This window comes from Periplaneta americana, chromosome 17 (genome assembly GCF_040183065.1).
Source record: "Periplaneta americana isolate PAMFEO1 chromosome 17, P.americana_PAMFEO1_priV1, whole genome shotgun sequence".
Classification (NCBI taxonomy): Eukaryota; Metazoa; Arthropoda; class Insecta; order Blattodea; family Blattidae; genus Periplaneta; species Periplaneta americana.
The window spans coordinates 81,188,948-81,212,760 of NC_091133.1; the positions used below are offsets into that span (position 1 = coordinate 81,188,948).

Below are 23,813 nucleotides of genomic sequence, written 5' to 3' on the forward strand. Positions count from 1 at the left end.
AAATATTGTAATACAAAATAATTCATTAATAATAATAATAATAATAATAATAATAATAATAATAATAATAATAATAATAATAGTGATAAAACAAAAATATTTACAATAATAAAATAAATACTAAGACGGATAAAATAAAATATAAAACCACTAGCGAGAGTTAACATAACTTAAATAAGCATATAATAACCGGAAAAAAATGACGAACTCGAAAATCAACAGAAAAGTTCGTTGTATCGCAGACGACAGCAACCGCCGTATTGACATTGTGTTGTGCATTAATGGTAGTAGGGGAGAGCCGAAAGTCTACATAACTGCCATTCTCTTCGAATCTTCTCGTACAATCATGGGAAGTTAATGCTGCAAAGACAAAATGGCTACGAGTCAAACTGTTCATTATTACCAGGATAAATGGAAATAATACTGAAATATATTAATCTAGTTTCAATAATTTCGAGGGAAAAATTGTTCCGGGGCCGGGTATCGAACCCGGGACCTTTGGTTAAACGTACCAACGCTCTCCCACTGAGCTACCCGGGAACTCTACCCGACACCGATCCAATTTTTCCCTCTATATCCACAGACCTCAAAGTGGGCTGACAACAGTCACACAACCAACATTTGTGTGCACACTAACTCTGTGTAACTTTAAATTGTGGTTTTCTGTTACGTACAGCGACGTGTACACAGAGTTAGTGTGCACTCAAATGTTGGTTGCTTGACTGTTGTCAGCCCACTTTGAGGTCTGTGGATATAGAGGGAAAAATTGGATCGGTGTCGGGTAGAGTTCCCGGGTAGCTCAGTGGGAGAGCGTTGGTACGTTTAACCAAAGGTCCCGGGTTCGATACCCGGCCCCGGAACAATTTTTCCCTCGAAATTATTCAAATTAACTTTACAGGGAGTTATTCCTGAAAGCGTAATTTGCATAATCTAGTTTCAGTTATAGATCTCCCCTTTGTGCAAGAGGTATCATAATAATAAACATTTTGTATGGAAGGTAGTCTGCTTAAACTGCTTACTACAGGCCTCACCGAGGATTTCGATCAGCAGCCGCTACTTAATCGACCCAAGCGGGAATCGAATCCGTGCCCGAGCGCAGTTCCAGATCAGTAGGCAAGCACCTCTGCCAACTGAGCTACGCCTGTAGCGCTCTCATGGTGCACCCTATCATATCACGCTCCCAAATCACTAACAGGGTGATCATAATGCAGCTGGGACGAGAGCCAAGTTGGACGGGATCGATGCAGCGTGGCGGGAACGTACCCATGAGGCACTGTGATACATTACACCATACAAGTAGAGATTACTGCAAAAGTTTGTAACGTGTCACGTCCCCATAATGCATTGCCACGCGTCACGCTGCTATGATCTACCGCGATACACTGACAGGATACAAGTATTTTAGTAGAAAGGGTGTACCGTGTCACGATCTCAGGCTGTTATTCATTTATTCTTAATGATTCTGCCACTCGTCTCCATAACTTGGTGCATTTAAACCTAATGTACAGTATATACAGAGTGTTTCGGAGATATGAACAAATACTTTTGGAATATCAGACGTCAGCGAAAATAAAAATATTTTTTGGTGGAGTAACAGCTTTAGATACTGGAACATGGGTCGTGTCCACACCTGTGGAGTAACGGCTAGCGCGTCTGGTCGTGAAATCAGGTGGGCCGGGTTCGATTCCCGGTCTGGGCAAGTTACCTGGTTGAGGTTTTTTCCGGGGTTTTCCCTCAACCCAATATGAGCAAATGCTGGGTAACTTTCGGTGTTGTACCCCGAACTCATTTCACCGGCATTATCACCTTCATCTCATTCAGACGCTAAATAACCTAAGCTGTTGATAAAGAGTCATAAAATAACTCACTAAAAAAAAACATGGGTCGAATTATTTATTCCTCAGCAATCAAAGATCATTTGGCTTTATAATTTAGTACACTTAATGTACACTAATTCTATTACCGAAAACTATTTTATTTTCACGTTTACTTAAACTGTTGTAGTTACCGATACTTATAATTAATATAACACAATGATAACTGTTTTTTTGTGCATTAAAACTATGTTCATTGATAATTTGTAGGCTACAATTAAAATAATTTTAGCGATTCTTTCTTTATTTACTCCATAAATATCACATGAACTACTCTCAGTTAAATCTTTGAAATTTATATAAGTGAGAAAAATGTTCTTTTTATTCATATTAAAGTCAAAATATTTTTTTCTGTAATTTTTATTACGTAATATATTTTAATTATCTATACAAGTTTTTAGTTCATATTAAAGTGTAAATATATTTGTAATATTTTATGACATAATATATTTTCAATTAACTACACAAGTTAAAACTAATGAGCCAGCTCAGGATTGTTAAAAAATATGAAATAAATTTGCATGCAAAATTCCATTGCAGTACCTTCAAATTGATTTTAATTATTGAGAAAAGTACTAAAAAATCGAATACAGTGGACTCTCCTAAGTTCGACTCAACAGAATTGAAAGTTCGGTCCAATAATGGTAGTGGGTGTGGCAGGTGAAATGAATACAAATTCTTATTGGTTATCCAACAACGAATACAGTACTTTACTTGCATTTTCTGCCTGCCACGGGTCTTGTGTATGCTCTTCTAGTATCGCAATAGGTTTCGACAGTTTCGTCTCACAGAAGACAAAATTCTCAAACAGAAAAAGAAGAGTTCATTAATTTAAATCAGCGATTAAATATGTATGTCCTAATCTATAAAATATTCTGTTTTTCTTTAACAAAAGTATCACTACAAGACACAGAACCAATTCTAATTCAAATGGCAAACGCATTATTTCTTAGTGCCCGTATAGGGGCTTGTCTAATTCTTCTATGTAAGCAATCGTACTATAGAATGTCGAACTTAAGAGTTTCCACTGTATACGGAAATACGACCAATAAATATGTTCGGTAAGTGACAAAGTCTTAGGTGAAGGGACAACACTTTTTACCAAAAAAGCCTAAAATAATTCACATACCCGCAAAATAATTTTACTGACAGAACAGGAAAAGTTCAATGTAATATAAAAAATAATTAAAATCAAATTTTTTAAACTTTAGATCTGTCTTCCCTTTTAGCATTTTAACAGACCTTTTGGTATATTTATGCTTTTAAAATCCCACAATTCATCTCAAAGTAGGGGATATCATTTCCGAAATATTCTTAACATAACAACTGTTAATGACCTACGAGTATCTTTGAGGTACAACACTAACCAAGCAGGTATAAAAAGTGTTGTGGAGTTAGAGTTATCAGGCCTAATAGGGCGTGGTCTACTGGCGATGTTACGACCAATGGCGAGGTACTCTGGGGCGAAGTGATTTCTTCAGCGTGCCAGGAACAACTGGTGCTACGATTAGTTGTGCGTCATCATTAATGAGATCATCTCGCAGCAGTTGTAGAAGAAACGTCTGGTCGGAACATCGCCAGTAGACCACGGCCTATTAGCTCGGATAACTAACTCTATTGACGCCGGCCGTGAAAGCCTACATTTGAAAAAAGTGTTGTGTTTACATGAGTGGGTATCTCATATTCCAGGTGAGATAGTCATGCACAGGATTAGTTCCCAATTAACATTATGAGTATGATACGCGCTCCATTACGAAATAGAATAATATGAAATAATTCTATGCAATTTGTTAATGAATGTAAGAATTTTATCATCATCATGTTCTGGCGGAAGTACCGGGAATAATTACGCATTTCACATAAAAAATTATGTAGTCAGTTTCACAGCATAAAATAAATAATATTCAAAATTAGCACAAAAATGTTATAGTCTATTAGCAGGACACAATATCTGACACTGGAAAGTGTAACTGAATATAAATTGCAATAGGTACTTCTTATTTTTTACGTACAATTACAACTATCCGATTATTTCTTAGGAATGATATTTTGGAGTAGGACGTAACGAAAATGAGTAACGCAGAAATATCATTGTCACCGAGCCGTATGCGGTTCGAAAGAGAAAGGATGTGGGGTACACGACTGTGAAAGTTTCGATGGAGCGGGTCGCTCCTAGCAGAAGTGATGGGGGTGCACTTTGAGGCACCAAAACCGTGCTCGCGATGTATTCCATGTCTTCTTGAGTATTCGACTTCGAGGCTAACATACGATATCTCTGTTAACTCTTGTAGGCTATATCATATGTGAACCTTTCGTAATTTAAAGAAAATAAAGTTATTGGTTCAAAATCTTTATTTCTTTGAAAATTTCTTGGGCCGCATGAATTCTGTAAATAAATAAATAAATAGATAAATATATATAAATAACCAAGTAAATAAATAAATAAATAAATAAATAAATAAATAAATAAATAAATAGTAAAGTCAGTAAATAAACAAATAATGCAATTTTATGTTATTGTTACCACTATTATATGATGTATGGATGCAGAAACATATTTTAAGGATGCGTTCTAATTCAATAATTTGCCTTTCAGATAAATATAGATTTCAGTGAGTTGTTTCCTTTTGTGATAATAATGTTACCTATTGAGAAATAGCGGAACTATTTCAATTTTTGCCTATCTGTATAAATTTGTGTTCTATTTTGACACATCATGTCTTTACGAAAATCGCTTAAGCGATCAGAAAATTCTATATCAGGTATCTTAGAATACGAGTGTAGAATCAATTCCATTAATGCCGTCACATTCTGAAATTATGTTTATGGTCAATACTTTATTCCTCTCCCACTGGTATGCTAATGTGTATGTGTAAAAGCCACACAGAGATAGCCATTCCTATGAGTAGTGGCGTTCCGCTGCATCTCTGAAATGTTGGTATACATCGCAAACGAGTTCTAATTTTGTAGCTATTGCTCTGCCATGAACATCACTGAAAACCGGAATGCACAAGACAGACGAGTCAGCCACACCTGCAGGTAGGGGTGACGATGGAACACGCATTTTCGTTGTCAACATACGCCTACGGAACGAGACGGCACTAACGTAATCCAGTACGATTAATTATAGCTTTAAAGATGCCGATTACAACACCTTTAAAGAAGTACATGGTCTCTTCGTCACTGGCAGTACACGGCGCATAGATATAATAGCTTTCAAGGAATCTACAAGATCTGGATTCATAATTGATCCCACTGTGCGTTTCGAAACGAATGAGGAACAGCCAGCAGAAGTGGAGAAGGAAAAAAAGAATATCTACAATCCTACCATTCCATATTACCTCCATAAGTACCAGCTAGAAGAACTTGAAGTAATCGGACTTCTGGTTGGAGCAAGAGGTACCGCTACTCTCTTCATGAAAGATGTGTTTAAGGGGCTTGAAATACCTACATCTATTATTCCGATTGTAACTTTAGCTGCATTGAAAGGATGAAATGCTCTCCTGAAGCATCACCCATATTCGAAATGAAACCAAGTTCATTAGCATTCTTTACTTTTTTGTAACACTTGCCTCTCTAAAACTAGGTATATTTCCACCAATCACAGCTATGTACTTTTAGGAGTTTCATTGTCAAAAAAAAAAAATAATAATGGTTCACTGAACTTGTAAACATTTATATATTTAAGTACACTTGTCTCTTGTTGCAGCTCACGAATAGTGAGAAGATTTCTAAATTCTATGCTGATAATAAAGGTTTGGTTCAACGGTGGGATTCAGAATGTGTTGCATTGTATTATTTAGCATGAATTTATAAAAATTAATTTCTATGGAAGGAATATCGGACTCCACTTCCTACTGGGAGTCGAACACGTGTCCTACTGATTTGTAGCCAGAAAGAGTACCTATTATTGAATTTTTCATTTTATCTTAGGTTAATTTACGACGCTTTATTAATATCTTAGGTTGTTTAGCGTCTGAATGAGATGAAGATGATAATGCCAGTGAAATGAGTCCGGGATCCAGCACCGAAAGTTACCCAGCATTTGCTCATATAGATTGAGGGGAAAACCCCGGAAAAAATCTCAACCAGGTAACTTGCCCCGACCGGGAATCGAACCCGGGACACCTGGGTTCGCCGCCAGACGCGTTAACCGTTACTCCACAGATGTCGGCCCTATCATTGAATCAATAGGGAAGAAATAATACGAGCATTAGTAACAAAGAAAATAAAAATTATGTTATTTTCTTTATATTCCAGGCGAGAACCCCGCGGCGATGCAACACGGGGGCCGCGGGCTGTCCTGGCTCCACTGCCCTTCCGCACGACTGCTGCTCGCTTGCGTCGTGGTGTCCATACTGGCGGGACGCCTCAGCTCGACGTCGGCAGCGCCATAGCGTACCAAGACAAGTGCACACTCTTCGCCATAACTCGAAACTCCAAGTAGGGCAGTTCTGCTAGAATACTGCGTGAGTTGGCCCTACTGTGGCGTGACGTTGGCTCTACTGCCAATTTTGCACTCTTATTTACCGAACCAATATTAAAATACCTCGAAAATGCCGTAATGTAGGCCTATTTATGCATCTGTTCGTCAAGTTACAACCCTCGAATACGTAAAGACAACTTCAAGTTGAAGAAACTATTTGAAGAAACTATTGAAAACTTCTAACAATTACACTACTCATATCAATACAACTGTAAGTCGTAAAGTCTCGTGTTTTGATTTATGTGCACAAGAAATTGTGAAGAAATACGAGAAAGTCAGGAAATATGATTCCAACCTATTAAATAGGTTTCTACCACGGCGGTTTCAGCCACGAGCTCTTCTCTCAGGTTATAACCTACTTGGATCGCAAAACTCCATACTCTTATCTGTTGTAATATTTGCAAGTATATTAAGCAATCAGGATTACACTTAATTTTGTGAGAATTTTGTCGGATTCTAAAGTCTTGTCAAATGGCATAGCATTATTAAAAGTTATAAAAATTTATGTTCATAAAAATATCAATATTCTACACAGAAAGAACCTACTATCTCATTTACTAATTTGCATATAGCCTACATTAATCTCTTACCTAACGGAATTATACTTTCTGACTTCCTTTCGTATTTGTTGTAAGAACCTGAGACAAGTTCGTGGTCAGACTTCCAACTTCCCTCGCGTGAGAAATAAGATATTGTGCTAAACAATTACGGACCCCATCTCTTATAACCTTCCGCTACATAAATCTGAAGTGCCGAAGGGAGAAAAAGAGAGAAAAATATATTTGCGTGACCAAAATATGACGCTTCGTAACTGAAAACAGTAATTAAATTAAAAATTCTTCCTTGTAGCGAGAAACATAATCACTTTTTTGGTACATACGTTATCAAAATCTTGACGTAACTGAAATCAGATTAATGGAACTTTATGTTGTAATTACGCAATGCGCGATAAAAATTTTACTTCCAAAGAAATTGTAAACCCTCTTTCGATAGAAAAGTGTTCTGTTTTAATGTTACTGTAACGTTTCAATTTGTACCGAGAAGTATTGCATTTTAACACATTCTGCTTACAATTTAACCGATACTGAAATATTGTATCTTATCACCGTATTTATTTTAAAACATCTTTAAGCCACGGATTACTGCGTACGAATAATTTATTTTAATTATCATTATATTTCAAACTTAAGTTTCATGTTGTGGAATGTAATTTTCTTCCAGAATTACGCAATTTATTAATGGTTCCATTCTCATTAAAGTGTTACTAAATACTAGAGAGGCTTACCTTCTCGGATTGATTCAATACACATGAGTAGCCCGAACACCTGAAAAATTAAAGTAATTTGTAAAGATACGATTTAATTCCAGGTCCCTTGATCATCCAAAATCAACAGCAATATTTCCAGTCATTTGAACGATACAAGGCGTAATTTACTGAACTATGTAGGCGAAACTTGTAGTGTTCGTTCGACACTACGCTGAAGATGGAATCAATACTTACGTTTCAACAAATAATGAAGAAATTACATTATAACGCACTACCGCAAAAACGACAAACTTCATAGTTATTACTCGTTATTTTGGTGTATGTGCAAGCTTAGACCCAAAAAGTGAGCTCTCTCTTGTAATGAAAACATGAAGTATACTTCGATCTTAGGCCTGATTCACAGTATGACATACATCCCTACTGTGAGTGTGATTGGCTAGGGCAGGCCTGCAGAACTCGCAAAGTAGGGGAACTATGACGTCAGCCTCACTCCACTTCTATTGGGGATGATCGACTTGCGCCCCGAGAATGAATGTTGATGCAGCCGAGCGTAACTAGATCACCGTGACAGCACAGGTAGAAAAGGTCGGTGGGGTAAAAGAGGGAAGGAAAGCAGTCGCTCTCAAGAGCTACAGTTCTGCAGGCCTGAGCTAGGGTCTTGAAATATAAATGCAATTATTTTTATGAAAATAAAATGGCTGGCAATGGTTTTCTATGAGCTGTAACGCCAAATATTATTATCATTTCTCTTTATTTTTAAATTTATATAACTAATTCATATTTTGATTTACAAATCCTAATTAAGTTGTAAATTTAGCCTTTGTTATAATTTACAAAATCATAATAAAATTAACACAATGATGAGGAAATTCCTGCATTGCGTGCATGAGTAGCACAAGACTGTGTGTGTGTTTCATGCACACGGAACCTATGCTCAGCCGAAACGGTAATGTAACACAAAAGGATGGGTTAAGGAGTAGAGAGTTGTTTTGGTACTGCAAAAAAGTGAAAGAAATCACGAAGTATGTAACAAATAGCTTCAGCGGTTTACGCAATGAAGTTATTTACGCTCTAGGTATCTCTCTTTAATTGTTATGTATCGGCCTTGGTGGCACAGTCGGCCTTCTGTGCCCGAGGTTGCGAGTTCGATCCCGGTCGATAGAAATTAAGTGTGCTTAAATGCTGCAGGCTCATGTCAGTAGATTATCTGGCATATAAAAGCTCCTGCGGGACAAAATTCTGGCACACCGGCGACGCTGATATGACCAGTTACGAGCGTCGTTAAATAAAATATATATATATATATATATATATATATATATATTTCTTTAATTGTCAATATCTCAAATAAATCTAAAATATCAGCATACTTAAAAGGAACGAAATTATAAAATGCTACTTTGAAAAGCAAATTGAAATAAATTACAAACCTTTTCTCTACAAAAAAAAATAATAATGTGTAACATATTCAGGGTACACAAAAGGATTAAATAGCTTACTTTTATCCCAAGTTTATTATTACGAATATTATTCAGAACTTAGTGATCCTTATTACATTTCCTTACTAATTAATAAGTTATATTTTAATGGCGCTATTAATTTAACTTTATATTACAATTAGTATAACATAATTGGTAATACCTTTCCCATACACTGAACACTGCACCCCATTTTCTACCTCTTAAAAACAATCACTTTCTCGCAGAGGATTATTTAACCGAGATCCTGAGCGTCGTTTAGAAATTCTACACCTGACACACAAAATCTCTATTTATAAACAAAATTCAATGACAGCGTATTTCATTTAGCTTTTTAATTGAAGTAATGGATTTCATTGACTTCAGCGAGGCAAAGTGAAAAATATTAGGCAATCTTCAGAACAGTGAACAGGAGTGTTAGCACTTGGAGCACGTGGTGCAAATGTATGCGAATACCTATACCTGATTTAAAAGTTTCATTGTGTTTTTTGGGTATGTGTTGCGAGATAGTTACTTTTCTGATTCAGAAGCGTGAACCATTTCGAAGATACGTGACGGCACTATTATCACGAAAGGTAGGAAAAGGGAACCTGTTTTCTGGACCTAACAGCAAGTTCTAGGTAATAGTATTTGGTAAAACGAAACCAACAGATAGGTTCCCCTTTCCTCATCTTATCTAATAATGGAACCCAGGCGTACCTTCAAAACATTGAGGGCCGATTGTATATAAACCACTTAATCTTAGATCAGAGATTAAATTGATCCTCGTTCTAGCTGAACTTTGAATTTTGTGTTGTATAAAGTCTAATCTGAGATTAATTTGTCTTAAACTAAAGTCAACTTTGACTGAAGAAATTTCTCCGATTAAATTAGGTGATCCAAGTTAAGTTATTTCTTTTCTTTTTGAAATATACGAGTGGCAGATTGTGGAAAAAGAATAACCATTATTATTAATATTAATAATATTATATGGTAGATACATTTATATATTTTTTTCAATTTCTTGCCTTCATACACAAACATTCTTATATTTTATAAGACTTTATCGTGTTCAGCAGTATGAAATAACATAACCTATAATTATATTATGTTTATAACAACTATTAATTATTAATGGATATGATAGGTACATTCATAAATTTTCAATTAACTGTATTACTAAACGAAAATTGTCGTTTTATAAAGCTTTATTATGTTTAGCAGTATCAAACACCATAACATGATAACAACTTGGAAAACGGTCAACCTTCTTCTTATTGTCCGCCATTATTTACAATGCACAAAACAAACCAGTGTCTCCAACAGAGTGTATGGAAAGTTGCCAAAAAATAATTGGAAAGTCGCTAGATTTCTCATTATAAACATAGAAAGATTCAATTTTGTCACTATGGGGTGCTAAAAAGGTCGCTAAATCCCTATTTAAGCCATATAACAGTTAAAAGAAATTGTCGTTGAAAAAGAGTTAAAGTCGCTAAATTGGCAACGCTGAACAAACCTGTACACAATGGCCCGCGCATCACATACTTCACCTATTTATGCGATGTTGCCAAATCCTTTCTACGTGAACTTAAATTGCATTTGAACCAAGGTAATTTGATCGCAGAAAAATTTTATACAATAGAAGAAGTGTCTGAACTCGGTTCACTTTCCGATCTTCGATCAAAGTTGATCTTTAGTCAGGGAGTTTTATACAATTGGGCCTGAATGTTTCTATATGTATTGTCAAAGGCTACACAAAAATATAAAGCGCCTTTGTACATTGAAAGAGATATGAAAATGTTCGAGTATTGTAAATATTTCCTCTGCTTACTATTACTATCGAAGTATGCCGATTAGTTTTTAAGTTGTGGAGAGACTCTCTTTTTTAAGGTTACACATCACCTAGAACAAAACTACTATTTAGCCAATCTCTTACAAAATTAATCTATTGGAGAGTCGGGTAGTATCGGACATCTGTAATATCGGACAGTGAGTTTCTTTCATCTACCACACGATGATAGTACCTGACTCACATGGTTACGTTTCTGTGATGTCGCATAGAGAAACGTAACCATGTCATTCAGGTACCACCATATGGTGGTAGATGAAAGAAACGCACTGTCCGATATTACCCGATGTCCGATACTACCCGACTCTCCCCTACGTAACTTACTATTTAACACTCTATTTGCGTCAGAAAATTGAAGTTCGAAATATATTTCCTTTGAAATAGAAGTCAGAAATACAGAAAGAATAAATCTTCTAGGTCTCATAGTTTTCGAGATATTATGGCGCATAAACGCAAGAGGTTTTCCATCCTATTCAGTCATCATGGTGACCAGAAATTTCGAGTATCTGTCGTTAACCAACAACAAACATAATGCACAATATCCAGGAGTGTATTTGGTTTGCCATTATTCGTCACTATTTTCTACTGCTCCACTTGCTTAAAGACAGAACTTAGCACTAATCGCGCCGAAAGATTCGTGCTTCCATTGCATATATCACCGAGAAGCGTAACGATTAGAAGACCAGTTAATGATATAACTTTCCTGTTCGAACCTTACCAGACAAAGAGGAAATTGTAAATCTCTAGTCGTACATAATGATGGCAGAATGTGACGTCATATTGTACAGCTCGATGTTTCGAAAATTGAAAGACTTTTAAAGCTGCTTCTTTCTCTATTTTCTGACCGACAGACTTTTCTTTTAGCTCAGTATTTTCTATAAGTTTGGATATTGAATTTCTCAATAACCTATATAAAACAAAACTATATTATACATACCAAATTATTAAAATTAACTAACAATTTTGAAACACCAAATTTAATTGTAAATTTAAAAACTATGATAACAGATTCGTGAAGAAAATTTTTTCCGAAGCAGCCATTCCAATTTTTCATTATTGTGTTCTACAAGAACCAATTTCTCTCCTTTGGACTAAATTTTATAGTAAATCTGGTGCAATACCTGGAGTTTGTCGTGAAAATAAATTCTCAATATCCTAACATTATTAAACTCAATTCAATATTTTTAAAGATAACCTGAATGTCAAAACTCTGCATGTTTTATGTCTGATGAATACGCTAAGTAGCAATTGGTAAGAACTCTGCTCACAACGACATTCCTAAATCTTTTCATTAACTGTTATAACACCGTTTCTTTTGTTTCAAATTTTCGTATACATGTTAACGGATAGGCTATCATGTCTATTAATAGTAACTTTCTATGAGCGTGAAAACCCAAATATATAGCCGCTCGAAACCGAAATAACATTCGAAAATCTTAGCTTTTGAGATCTCAGTAATAAATCTGCTTCAATGCTGATAAAAATAAAATTATCAAACAGTAAACCGTATTTCTTTACGAGTAAAAATAATACTTGTTTTTAGTAAACATATTCCTACCAAATGAAATGTAAATTTCGAAATACAACTTTGTTACAAATAATTTCATATTTTTAATTTAATTGTTATATTATAGCTCGTTACATAGAATGTTATCGATTTTTCGTTAAAATAAGCAAACTATTGTTCCTCAGCCTTATTTACCGTGAAAACATTTGAAATATTCAGTAGGCCTACACTTAAAATATCTTCCAATAAATATTGGTGAGAAGTTAAATTTAAACTCAACCATAACAAGTGTGTGTTGGAGAATGTCACTGAAGAAGTAAGTGAACATAAGAACTGGAAAATGAATACTGTTGTCCGAAAATATATTTCAATTAACATTTCGAAATCGTTTACACTAATTCCTACTATTAAAAACAGGCTGCTCCTATTACTGTTGGACATTTGCAATAGAAGCAAGTACAAAACCTTTTTGATAACAGGAAGAAAGTAAAGTTTTAATTTTCAATATTCGCAATTTTTCCAACAAAGTATTTTCACGTAATCTAATGTAGTACAGTTTAACAGAACTTACTTTAACCTAACCTAAAACACCGAAAACTAGAATTTCCTCATATATTGCATTTAACCGAAGATGGTAATAATAGGTTTCGAAATATGGGGAAGAATAATTCTACTGGAAACCTGTTTTAAGTAAGGTTAGTTCGTTCAAGTTAGATAAAAAAACCTATCCAAGTTTGTGATTAATCAATACTAGCAATCTTACCTAATAAATACTAAACTATATTAATATAAGAGGTTTCATCTGACGACTTTTAACAGAGGGAGAAGTTCTAAGATTGATTTTATTAAGTAAAGTAACCGAAAATGTTGATTTAATGTAGGTTAAGTTAGATTTGGTTAATGGACACAAGTTAAACTCCACGTTAATCAGATCTATCATAATAAAATCTCATTCATCTTAATCAACATGTTGAAAAACAGTTTCTATCACTTACGTTTAATAGAAATAAAATAATTAAGACAATTTTTTCAGAACTAAAATGAAAACGTGTTACTGGTTAGGTTATGTTGGTATTTAGGTTACGTTAGATTCATAAAGACTAAATATCAAACTTTATATTCTTCTTTTTTACTAAAAAAAGGCATTTTCGTTCTTTTTTCAAATAGGTTTATAGTCTGCTGTTTTCACTAATAAGAATTTGTGTAAACGTATTTTGTGCTTGTATTGTAACAGACCTGACATATATGACTCTGCTATGCTACAGCTCATATTTCGCGATCTACGCCGAAGCTGGAATTGATATTCAACAAGGTACACAAAACGATAGATTTTATGGTGCAGTTTTATATTGCGTTATTTGTATGTTTAACGAAGTGATATCAAGACAAAGAGTGACGTGCTCAATGTTCACATAGCAGGACGCAACCAAAGTTTTTATAAATCTCGTTTCGAGTGTTATTTATATAGGACAAAAAAAACTTTTTCGAGTGCTGAGTGATTTGTGTGGTATACACATCTATTACGGAAGGACACGTGGTAACATTGTGTGTTATTATTTTTATTCTCATTCGATTCCCTCAGCCTCCATCTTCGAACCCAACCCAACCCTTCCCTCCCTTGCTCAGATATCCCTCAAATATCTTGGTCCATGTTTCTTGTGGTGATCTATATGTCAAGTGATATCAAGTTATGGATTCTTTTATAAACTCAATTCTGCAAAGACGTTCACGGAGTTAAGCTATTATTTTGCTTGGTGTGATTCATAGATACATCCAGGTTTTCAGTGATCCGACAGTGTACGTAAAGTTATGGAGAATCTTCTAGTATAGTAATATGCGTTAGAAGAGCGGTATGTTGAAGTTTTCCTTTTCGAGGGAAAGTTTGAAAAAGCGAAACGTAGTTGAGCTTTTTTAATTTCCAAGAATTGAAAGAAAACATACCGCTCGTGTATCGTTCATTATTTTGTGCGAAGATCGTTTATTACATACCTGAAAGAGGAATTTCTAATTAGTTGCAATGAAATCTCCACCTTGATTTCTGTTCAATGACGGCAAATTTGCAAAACAAAAATATTTATCTTCAACATTGTTGCTTTAAAATGTTTTCTTTGTTTACTATACTCCAGCAAGTCGTGATATACGTCTGTCTTTTTTTTTTCCTCCAGTGTATAAATGCGAACTTAAAACAAACGGTAAGGTTATGTAATGATTCATTTTTCATTTCAATATTTTAACAATATTATTTATATAACATATTGTAGTAATAACATCGGCATCTGGAATCTTGTTGATTTTTTCACGGCTTCCTTAATGTTACTTGCATCACGAATGCAGTAACTTAGTTTACTTAATTTTTTCAAATATTTAAAACAATAATTAACACTGCAATTTAGGTGAAATTTCAGTGGTAAGTTTTCAATTTATAATTATTACTATATTGAACGTCTCTAAAAATAATATGTTAAAAGCCTAAAGCAGTAAAATCAATATGTCACTTAAGCGATAAGAAGAGGGAATTTGTTGTGTGTGTTAGGTTGGGAATACTGAATGTGGAATTTTAGACTTTCCGCGGATTGGTTTTGTGCGGAAACCAAGCAAATACGCACGATCTCGTACAAAGTTATTTACGATACGAATATCGTAACATTTCATATTACAATACGAGATTGATAACCAGTCTTGTATTGTAATATGAAGTTACGATAAATATATCGTATAATGTTTTATCCACTTTGATAAAAATTAAATTTTAATAAAAGTTATTGAAATATTTTTTTTAGTGTTGAACATGTCTTTTATGGAGAGGCGATTGTCTTATTATTAGTTTCTTCCTGCGAGAAGCGATTCGTTTAGTTTTGAACACGGCATGTCTTTGTTTTTAACAGAACAGCTGTACTAGGAGAAATAAACAAACATTGTTAAAATGAGGTCAAACGAGGATTCAAATATTAAAAATTTTGCAAATGAATTTGATTGTATTTGTACCTGTACTTTGGATTTAGTCCTAAAGTTTCAGAGTTAATTTAACCCAGATAAGACTGAATTATTTCTTGTTAAAAAATTACAATTTTTTGTATGAATTATTTATTTGTAATTGATATATAATATAACAAAGCTGTTTTTAAATTTTTTATGATGATAGTATCCGAGATTTTCAGTGTCCTATATATAGGACGTCAGTCATATCCCCATGCAAAAACATTATATGATATAAGTCGTTTTAGCACTAATATATATATATATATATATATATATATATATATATATATACACATATATAAATTGTTTAGCTTAACAATACATCAAATTAACACAAAATTATAATATCACTCGCACACAATAAGATTATTGTATTTTTCGAGAATGTTCATGGTGTGTGATGCGTGATAAAACATTTTACATGTACACCAACATCACACTTCATACATATTATTGTTATCTTTGTGTGACAATGTCTGCATCGAGTTTGTTTTTCTTGAGATACCACAAAATGATTACTTCCATCAAACCTTGAATCTTTTTGCTCAGTCTTAGATGAGATGGTCTACCGCAGTGGTCGTCAGCATTCGCTGAAATGGGTAAAGAGTAAGTGCAGCAGGATTAGGTAGAGAGCATACCCGCCAGCAGCCACAAATGCACCTGCGGGTAAGAGACGATAGCCCGAGAGTGCAGTACCGCTGGTCTACCGCTTGACTGTACATGTCGAGCAGTGGATTCGAGAACAGATAAGACAAGACGTTTGCGAAATGCAAGATGATCGAGTTTTTCGTTGGAGTTTATCTTGTAAGCTGCCATGCATTTTGTTCTGCTACGTCAATGCAGACTAAAGTATCATTTCTTGCTTCTAATAGATGTTTTGTACAGATTGATGTTTTGGTCCACCCATATTTTTTTTGTACCAATATATGATATTGGGCTATTTCACTGATATTTTCTTCTTCAAATTTTTAGAGTATCTTGAAACTGTGTGCACAGAAAATGAAAAACATAGTATTTCCCTGCTGTATGTCAACTTCTTCCCAATTGAAACGTATCATTCTTTCTCTTCATCTGCATATCGGTTGCTGAATCACTATTATTTCTACTGCCATTCTCACCATCGCCTTTACTATGTTCATCATCACCATTATGACTTTCCTCATCATAACCATCCATTCCCTCTCCTTGTGTGTTGAGGGTTACTTCAGTCTCAGCTCACAACTCACTACCAGGCATAATGTCAATTGTAGGGTTATTTTCATCACCAGAATCCTCATCAGTTACGTTACCACACGCATTTGTGGTGATAAAATGGTGATGGAAATGATATTGCACTTAGGTACAGCAACTTGGTCGTCCTGAATCATTTGTAAGGCTTCATTTAGTGAAAACCCCCTATAATAACATGAGTACCATCAGTCTCAAGAAATGTCCCCTCTTATGACTGACGTACTACATGTAGTACGCCTAACTTTATCATGATGTGGCATAACACTAAATAAAAAATTGAACCTAATTATGAATTATTATATACGAAGTACATCATACGAGTATGCCCTATCAATATCAAAAGCATTATATCTATACCGACTTCGAGAACAACATGTTCTGCTCCACAGCCATGACTCACACTTATATGTTAACAACAATGACTATGACAGACTGAACATAAGAACAAAAATTGGAGGAAATTTATAACACATAAGGATAGTGGTGTCATGATTGCCGACTATGAAAATCTTACACAACAATGTTAAAAAAATAAAACGTCCGGTGTCCTATATATAGGACGTCAGTCTTATCTGGGTTAAACTCAGCTTTTTACTTCCCATGTAAAATGTCCTTTTAGTATTTAGCAGGTTTGTACTCTTAGCCGACGAAATCTAACTTCACGTTATGTGTCAAAGGAAATCGGATTAGTGTAATATGTCAGCGATGCATGCAATGGAGGGAGAAAGGAACTGGCCATTCTACTCCTTATGTCTTGGCCTAGTTACCTCATGAGTGATGCCTTATTGGTGTCACTTGAGGTTCAGACTTGTCTTCGTACAGTCGATTAAACAACAACATTTTTTACAATTCATGTTGGAAAATGTTCAGCTAAGCCTCGTGTTAATAACAAATATCAAAATATGATTAATTATTATTCAGTCAATATGGCTTAAGCATTGCAATACATATGAAAAAAAAAAACATATGAGAAAAAATATTGATGTGTTACATCCTATTTAATCTTGGCACAAACGTTTTCGCCCCTGATGGGGCTTCTTCAGGTACAAATAAAAGTATCATCTAAAACCAATTACAATACAAGCTTACTTTTGAAACTGCCTTGACTAGAATAAAGTATGACATAGTGACTATATTATCTATGCCAACATTAATTGTCCTGTCAAAATTAAAAACAATTCATTTTAAAACAATGTGAATGTGCTTAGCCACACTAAGTACATCCCTTGTATGGTATCTCAAATGTATTGTGTTGTCGATAAAATCATTAAAATACTAGAACTATACAAATTAAAATCTAATATTATCAAATGTGGAGTCATAACGCATGTATAACTAATTTCGTGGAGCAATTGGAATCCTCGTAAAATGTTCAATGCCCTCGTATAACATCATGCAAGTCTAATCATCTTACGCGAGTTATTGAACACAAGGGATGTGTTTTTGCCCGTAATCGGTCTAATGGAATAAACTGCAATCCGATGACAAGTTGTTTAATGTACAGAGCAATAGAACCGTGTGTAGCTATGGCTTGGGTGTTTTCTTACAACTGACCAAGTGTAACGTATTATGATATTTGTTAAACAACAACATGCCAAATAATTGATGTCTGCAAATTAAAGAGAAATTTGTACATGACATAGAGTTGTTAAAGATTTCTTTCAGTTAATGTATTTTTTTCCAGTGCCGCTTATCATCTATTCTTCTTATCCTTAATTTTAAACGTATCCACACCTGTCAAAATTTTAACCTTAAAAAAGGCCTCTGGAAAATGTTCTAAGGAATTCGATTGTCGAGTATTAAAAACACTAACATTTTGCTTTTATCATAATGTTGGGTACCATTCTTTGAATTTATTTAATGCCTTAATTCGACTTGGTGTATTATCAATAGCACATTTAAATGTTTATGTCGTTATTTACTAGGTTTTTTTAAGGAAAGGGTAGTTTTGCTTATCGCATCCCTAAAATCCTATTAACATTAAACATTACTTTCAACAACTGAAATATAAGAAAATTTCTTTGTAAAATTAATATTTAAAAGTGGAAAGTTATGATTTTTCAATGGATTTCAATCATTTCTGGATTTTTGTGTTTTCTTCATAACATCTAAGGTTTCGAAGTTATACATCAAGGACTGCAAGAAGACACGAATTTACGTGTTATAAAGAGCTATTCTCCAGAGTTGGATCAGGCTTTTGTGACGAACCCAACATAGGTTATAATAAATTATTTTTACCTTCCCTCATGATGAAACTGATATGTCTCCGTAAATTTCGATGATTCAACGTATGTTAAAAAAAAACGAAAGACTTCGTATCATAAGGAGTGATCTTGATTTAATATGTGTTAATTTGTATGTTAATAAATGATACGTTAACAAAATATTCGGTCGGGACAAGTTATCTGATTGAGGTTTTTTCCGGGGTTTTCCCTCAACCCAATATGAGCAAATGCTGGGTAACTTTCGGTGCTGGATCCTGGACTCATTTCACTGACATTATCACCTTCATCTCATTCAGACGCTAAATAACCTAAGATGTTGATAAAGCGTCGTAAAATAACCTACTAAAATAAAAAAAATAAACAAAAAATATTATTATCAGAAATATTGATGTCAAGACTCAGGTAGTCCTCGAATATAATATATTGAAGAGTATATTAGTCTCAAAATAGCTGGAATACCCGTATAATAATTTTCCCTGTTTGCAATATGATTCCTGTCAACTATTTGATGCAATGATATCTCCTTCATTGAATATTTTTCTATTGCAAGAAGCCAATTTATGTAGAAAGTATAGTTCCTAAATCACCAATTAATTCTGAATAAAAGTTCGAAACTGATATAATTAGAGTCACTCCTATAGCCTTTGTCTTTATTAATGCTGGTGGAGGAGTCCGGGATATGGCAAGCATTTTGTTCCATAGGCTATGTTTCTAAAGCGTATCGCTAGGATTGCTTTCGGATTGCCTCGTTGCTACAGCTACGGCACAATTTATACATTCCGACAGCAGCCATTTGGTGCTTATTTAGCAGTTTAATAGTTTACGTAACGTTCCCCTTGTACTGCAGAAGCTATTCGTGATGACGAGTTTATAATACAAAGGTAACAGAGCAACAGTAGAATGAAGATAGATATTACGGATACATGTAAAAATTTGATTAACAACTTTAAATCTCACAGGATATGTCAGAGAATATATAGTAGTTGCCTTGTGAAATATATTGAGTATTGATAGATCGAATTGTACCAGATCAGCAGAACACAACAATTTCCTACATTAATGTACTATAAAATATGGATTTTAACTGCTGTAATGTCGCAGGAGGTCTGAGATTTGTCGATAAATCCACAAGCGATGCGAGTGGATTTATTTGAGAAATCTCAGAACTCAAGTGATATTTATTAGGACTATTTCGTGCATTAAATAAAAATGTTTATGCTCGACCATGCCGAAATGTAGTAATTATACACCTGGTAGTAGCCCTTTAATGCACCTCATTAAAGTACACCTATTCATTATAGTTCAGTTGTTCAGCCAATGAGAAATCACCATTATGTTTCAGTTTTTAATAAGTGTATGTTTCCTTTTCCTTGTTTATGTTTTATCAATTAATTTGTTAGTCGTGAACATTGTAATTGGGCTTTGCCTGTTATGTTCATCAACAAATGAATAAATAAAATAAATAAAATAAAATAAAATAAAATAAAAGCGCAAGTATCGATTATTCTCGGATATGCAATCCAAAGACAACTAGCGAAAAGTCACGGAGGCTGGAAATCCAATACTGTCGCAGAAGATTATGTTCTGTTACTATAATAATTAGCGTTAATTGTAAATAATATTCAAATAAATTCAATTTGTCATCTCGTTTTTCAATTCCAAATCAATTTCCAGTTTATATCAAGACTAATGTTCATGTTATTCTCTAGATTATATCAAGGTCAATGACATTCGTTCCTCGGAAAAAATCAATACTTTCGCGTCTGCGCACATCTCACAATTTAGAAGGTCAGTTCCGCTCCTCACTTACATAATCTTAACATGAATACTTATGAATAATTTCAAGTTAGAAATACAGTTGAGCATAAAAAGTCGTATGAAACTTGCCTATAATGGTAATTAAGACGCTCGTATGAAAATTATGAAACTCTCTTGCGCTCGTTTCATAAACAAACATACTCGCGTCTTAATTACTACCATTATAGGCTCGTTGCATAATGTACTAAAATAATATATGCCTAACGTTCGCTCACAAAATGTTAATGATTGTATATTTATGAATACTTAACCTATTCAGACACTGTGAAGTCGAAATAGATGAATAACGATTACTGCAATAAAGAAATTGAATGTTATTCAGATATACCAATTGAGAAAAGCTAAATACAGGTTTAGAAATGTTAATTACCTGTACTTCGCTTTTCTCTTTTTATTATAACAGAAATACGCTTTCATTATCTGCTGAAATCATAATTTAATTTAAACATTTTTAGTATAATTATAAATAACCTGATTAATACAGTAATTAAATGAACAATTTTTATGAAGGACTTTCAGTTTCTTTAGATGCAATGGACATGGAATTATAAGATAAAAATGTAGGTGTGGAAGTAAAATTTCGCACTTTATTTAGTGCAATGGATTCATGCTCATCGATTTATGTGGAAACAGTTGGCGACACTGACTAAGCAAAAGAACGACCATGCGATAAATTGATAGTGATAAATCGAGCTGCAGAAATTATCGCGATGTATGACAGTGATTGGTTGGAATTCAAAATTTCATTACACTTCATTGGCTGAAATTGAAATGACGTCATATAAACGAAATAGTCATCATAATTTTTGGTAACATGAGGTTTTAGAGCTTGTATAGTATGTGTGTATTGATTTTTGTACACTCCTAATTATCCAACATTATTATATTCGAGTTCTTCCTCGTAACATTTTAAGACACTTCGTATTAATCTTAACATTCATTTCTCCAAAACAATTTATTCGTTTTCGAGTCCTTCGTATTTCGAAGGACTATGTCCTGTAAAGTTTTTTCCAGCCTAATTTCGGCAGATGAGACTCTTATCCTGTTATCCTGTTCATTGTAGATCTATTACTTTCAATCACGTTAAGATTATTTTAGTAATATCTTTTTTTAATCTCAACAAAGCTTATTTATTGGTATATTATGAACATCTATTTCCCCTTCCTCAAAAGCAGAGGTGAAGAAATTTGCTAAGACACATTCTAGATATGATCAGCTCCAAATAAAATTTTCTTCTCCTGTCCAAACTTCTCAGTGTTCTAGTAGTTTTTGCTGGTGATGTACCACACTATTCGTAATATATACCTATGGGATCCAATTAACTGATGCAGCTTCTGGCTTCACAACCCATATTCTGCTCACCTCATTTGCAAGGTTCTTAAAATTCTAATCTTCTTAGTGACAAACTCTTACAGCAATGAATAAAAACATCAATTAGTTGACATGAATTTATATTTAAATTACGGATTGCAATGTCAGACGTACTTGTTTCTGTGCGGTTACTGCGAGTCATCTAAGTAACAAAAATTATATCCTGATGAACAGACGCATTAGGTTATTGTACAAGTTTTCGGTACGTGAAGATCTTAGATATAAAGGCTGTTTCAGAAATACTTTTACAAACCTTGAGGGCATGTTTCCTACACCAAAACAAGAAAAAAGTTCATATAAACATTTATCCGAAAATACTTAGTTTTTTAATTATTAATGAAAGAACACAATGAAACATCTGTTAGATATTGTCAGCTTAGAGTCCAAAATGTTCTCCTCTTGCTTCCACACACGCATGCACTCGTCGGATCATGGACTCCTTGGCAACACATAGCCATATAGAATACAATGGGTGCATCAGCAGACTTGTATCGATAACATCATTCGATTATCTAACCAAATGATTGTTATTAACGATTACAAACTTAATTAAGTTCTCGGATTGTACCTCGAAACGCGTTGAACGTAAACTTTCATTGTTATGAGTTTCTTAATTGATTAAAGTTGCAACAATTGCTACCAAGCTGACAATATCTAACAGATGTTTCATTTTTTTTCTTTCATTAATAACTAAAGAACCAAGGATTTTCGTATATATGTTCATATGAACATTTTTTTCTTGTTTTCGTATGAGGAACATGCCCCCAAGGATTGTCAAAGTATTTCTGAAACATCCTGTATAACTTACCTACAAAACAAATAATAATAATAATAATAATAATAATAATAATAATAATAATAATAATAATAATAATAATAATCAGAATTGCAATATTATTATTATTATTATTATTATTATTATTATTATTATTATTAACATTATAAATGCTTCTGTGAAACAATACGTTCATGAATTTTCGTATTTAATTATTAGCAACACCTTATTTACTTGCTTACTTACAAATCGCTTTTAAGGAACCCGAAGGTTCATTGCCGCCCTCACATAAGCCCGCCATCGGTCCCTATCCTGTGCAAGATTAATCCAGTCTCTATCATCACACCCCACTTCCCTCAAATGCATTTTAATATTATCCTCCCATCTACGTCTCGGCCTCCCTAAAGGTCTTTTTCCCTCCGGTCTCCCAACTAACACTCTATATGCATTTCTGGATTCGCCCATACGTGTTTCATGCCCTGCCCATCTCAAACGTCTGGATTTTAAGTTCCTAATTATGTTAGGTGAAGAATACAATGTGTGCAGTTCTGTGTTGTGTAACTTTCTCCATTCTCCCGTAACTTCATCCCGCTTAGCCCCAAATATTTTCCTAAGCACCTTATTTTCAAACACCCTTAACCTATGTTCCTCTCTCAGAGTGAGAGTCCAGGTTTCACAACCATACAGAAGAACCGGTAATATAACTGTTTTATAAATTCTAACTTTCAGATTTTTGGACAGCAGACTAGATGATAAAAGCTTCTCAACCGAATAATAACACGCATTTCCCATATTTATTCTGCGTTTAATTTCCTCCCGAGTGTCATTTATATTTGTTACTGTTGCTCCAAGATATTTGAATTTTTCCACCTCTTCGAAGGATAAATATCCAATTTTTATATTTCCATTTCGTACAATATTCTGGTCACGAGACATAATCATATACTTTCTTTTCGGGATTTACTTCCAAACCGA

At 34.1% G+C, this 23,813-nt stretch overlaps 1 protein-coding gene across 1 annotated transcript in view; it reads left to right on the plus strand.

Moving 5' to 3' along the window:
* Positions 1–7,459, plus strand: part of LOC138692754 (lachesin-like) — a 173,339-nt gene extending 165,880 nt beyond the window's left edge. Inside the window, exon 6 of the mRNA XM_069815948.1 lies at positions 6,135–7,459. Coding sequence (XP_069672049.1) covers positions 6,135–6,271 — 137 coding nt within the window. The 3' untranslated portion in view covers positions 6,272–7,459. The remainder of the gene's footprint in view (positions 1–6,134) is intronic.
* The last annotated feature ends 16,354 nt before the right edge of the window (positions 7,460–23,813 follow it).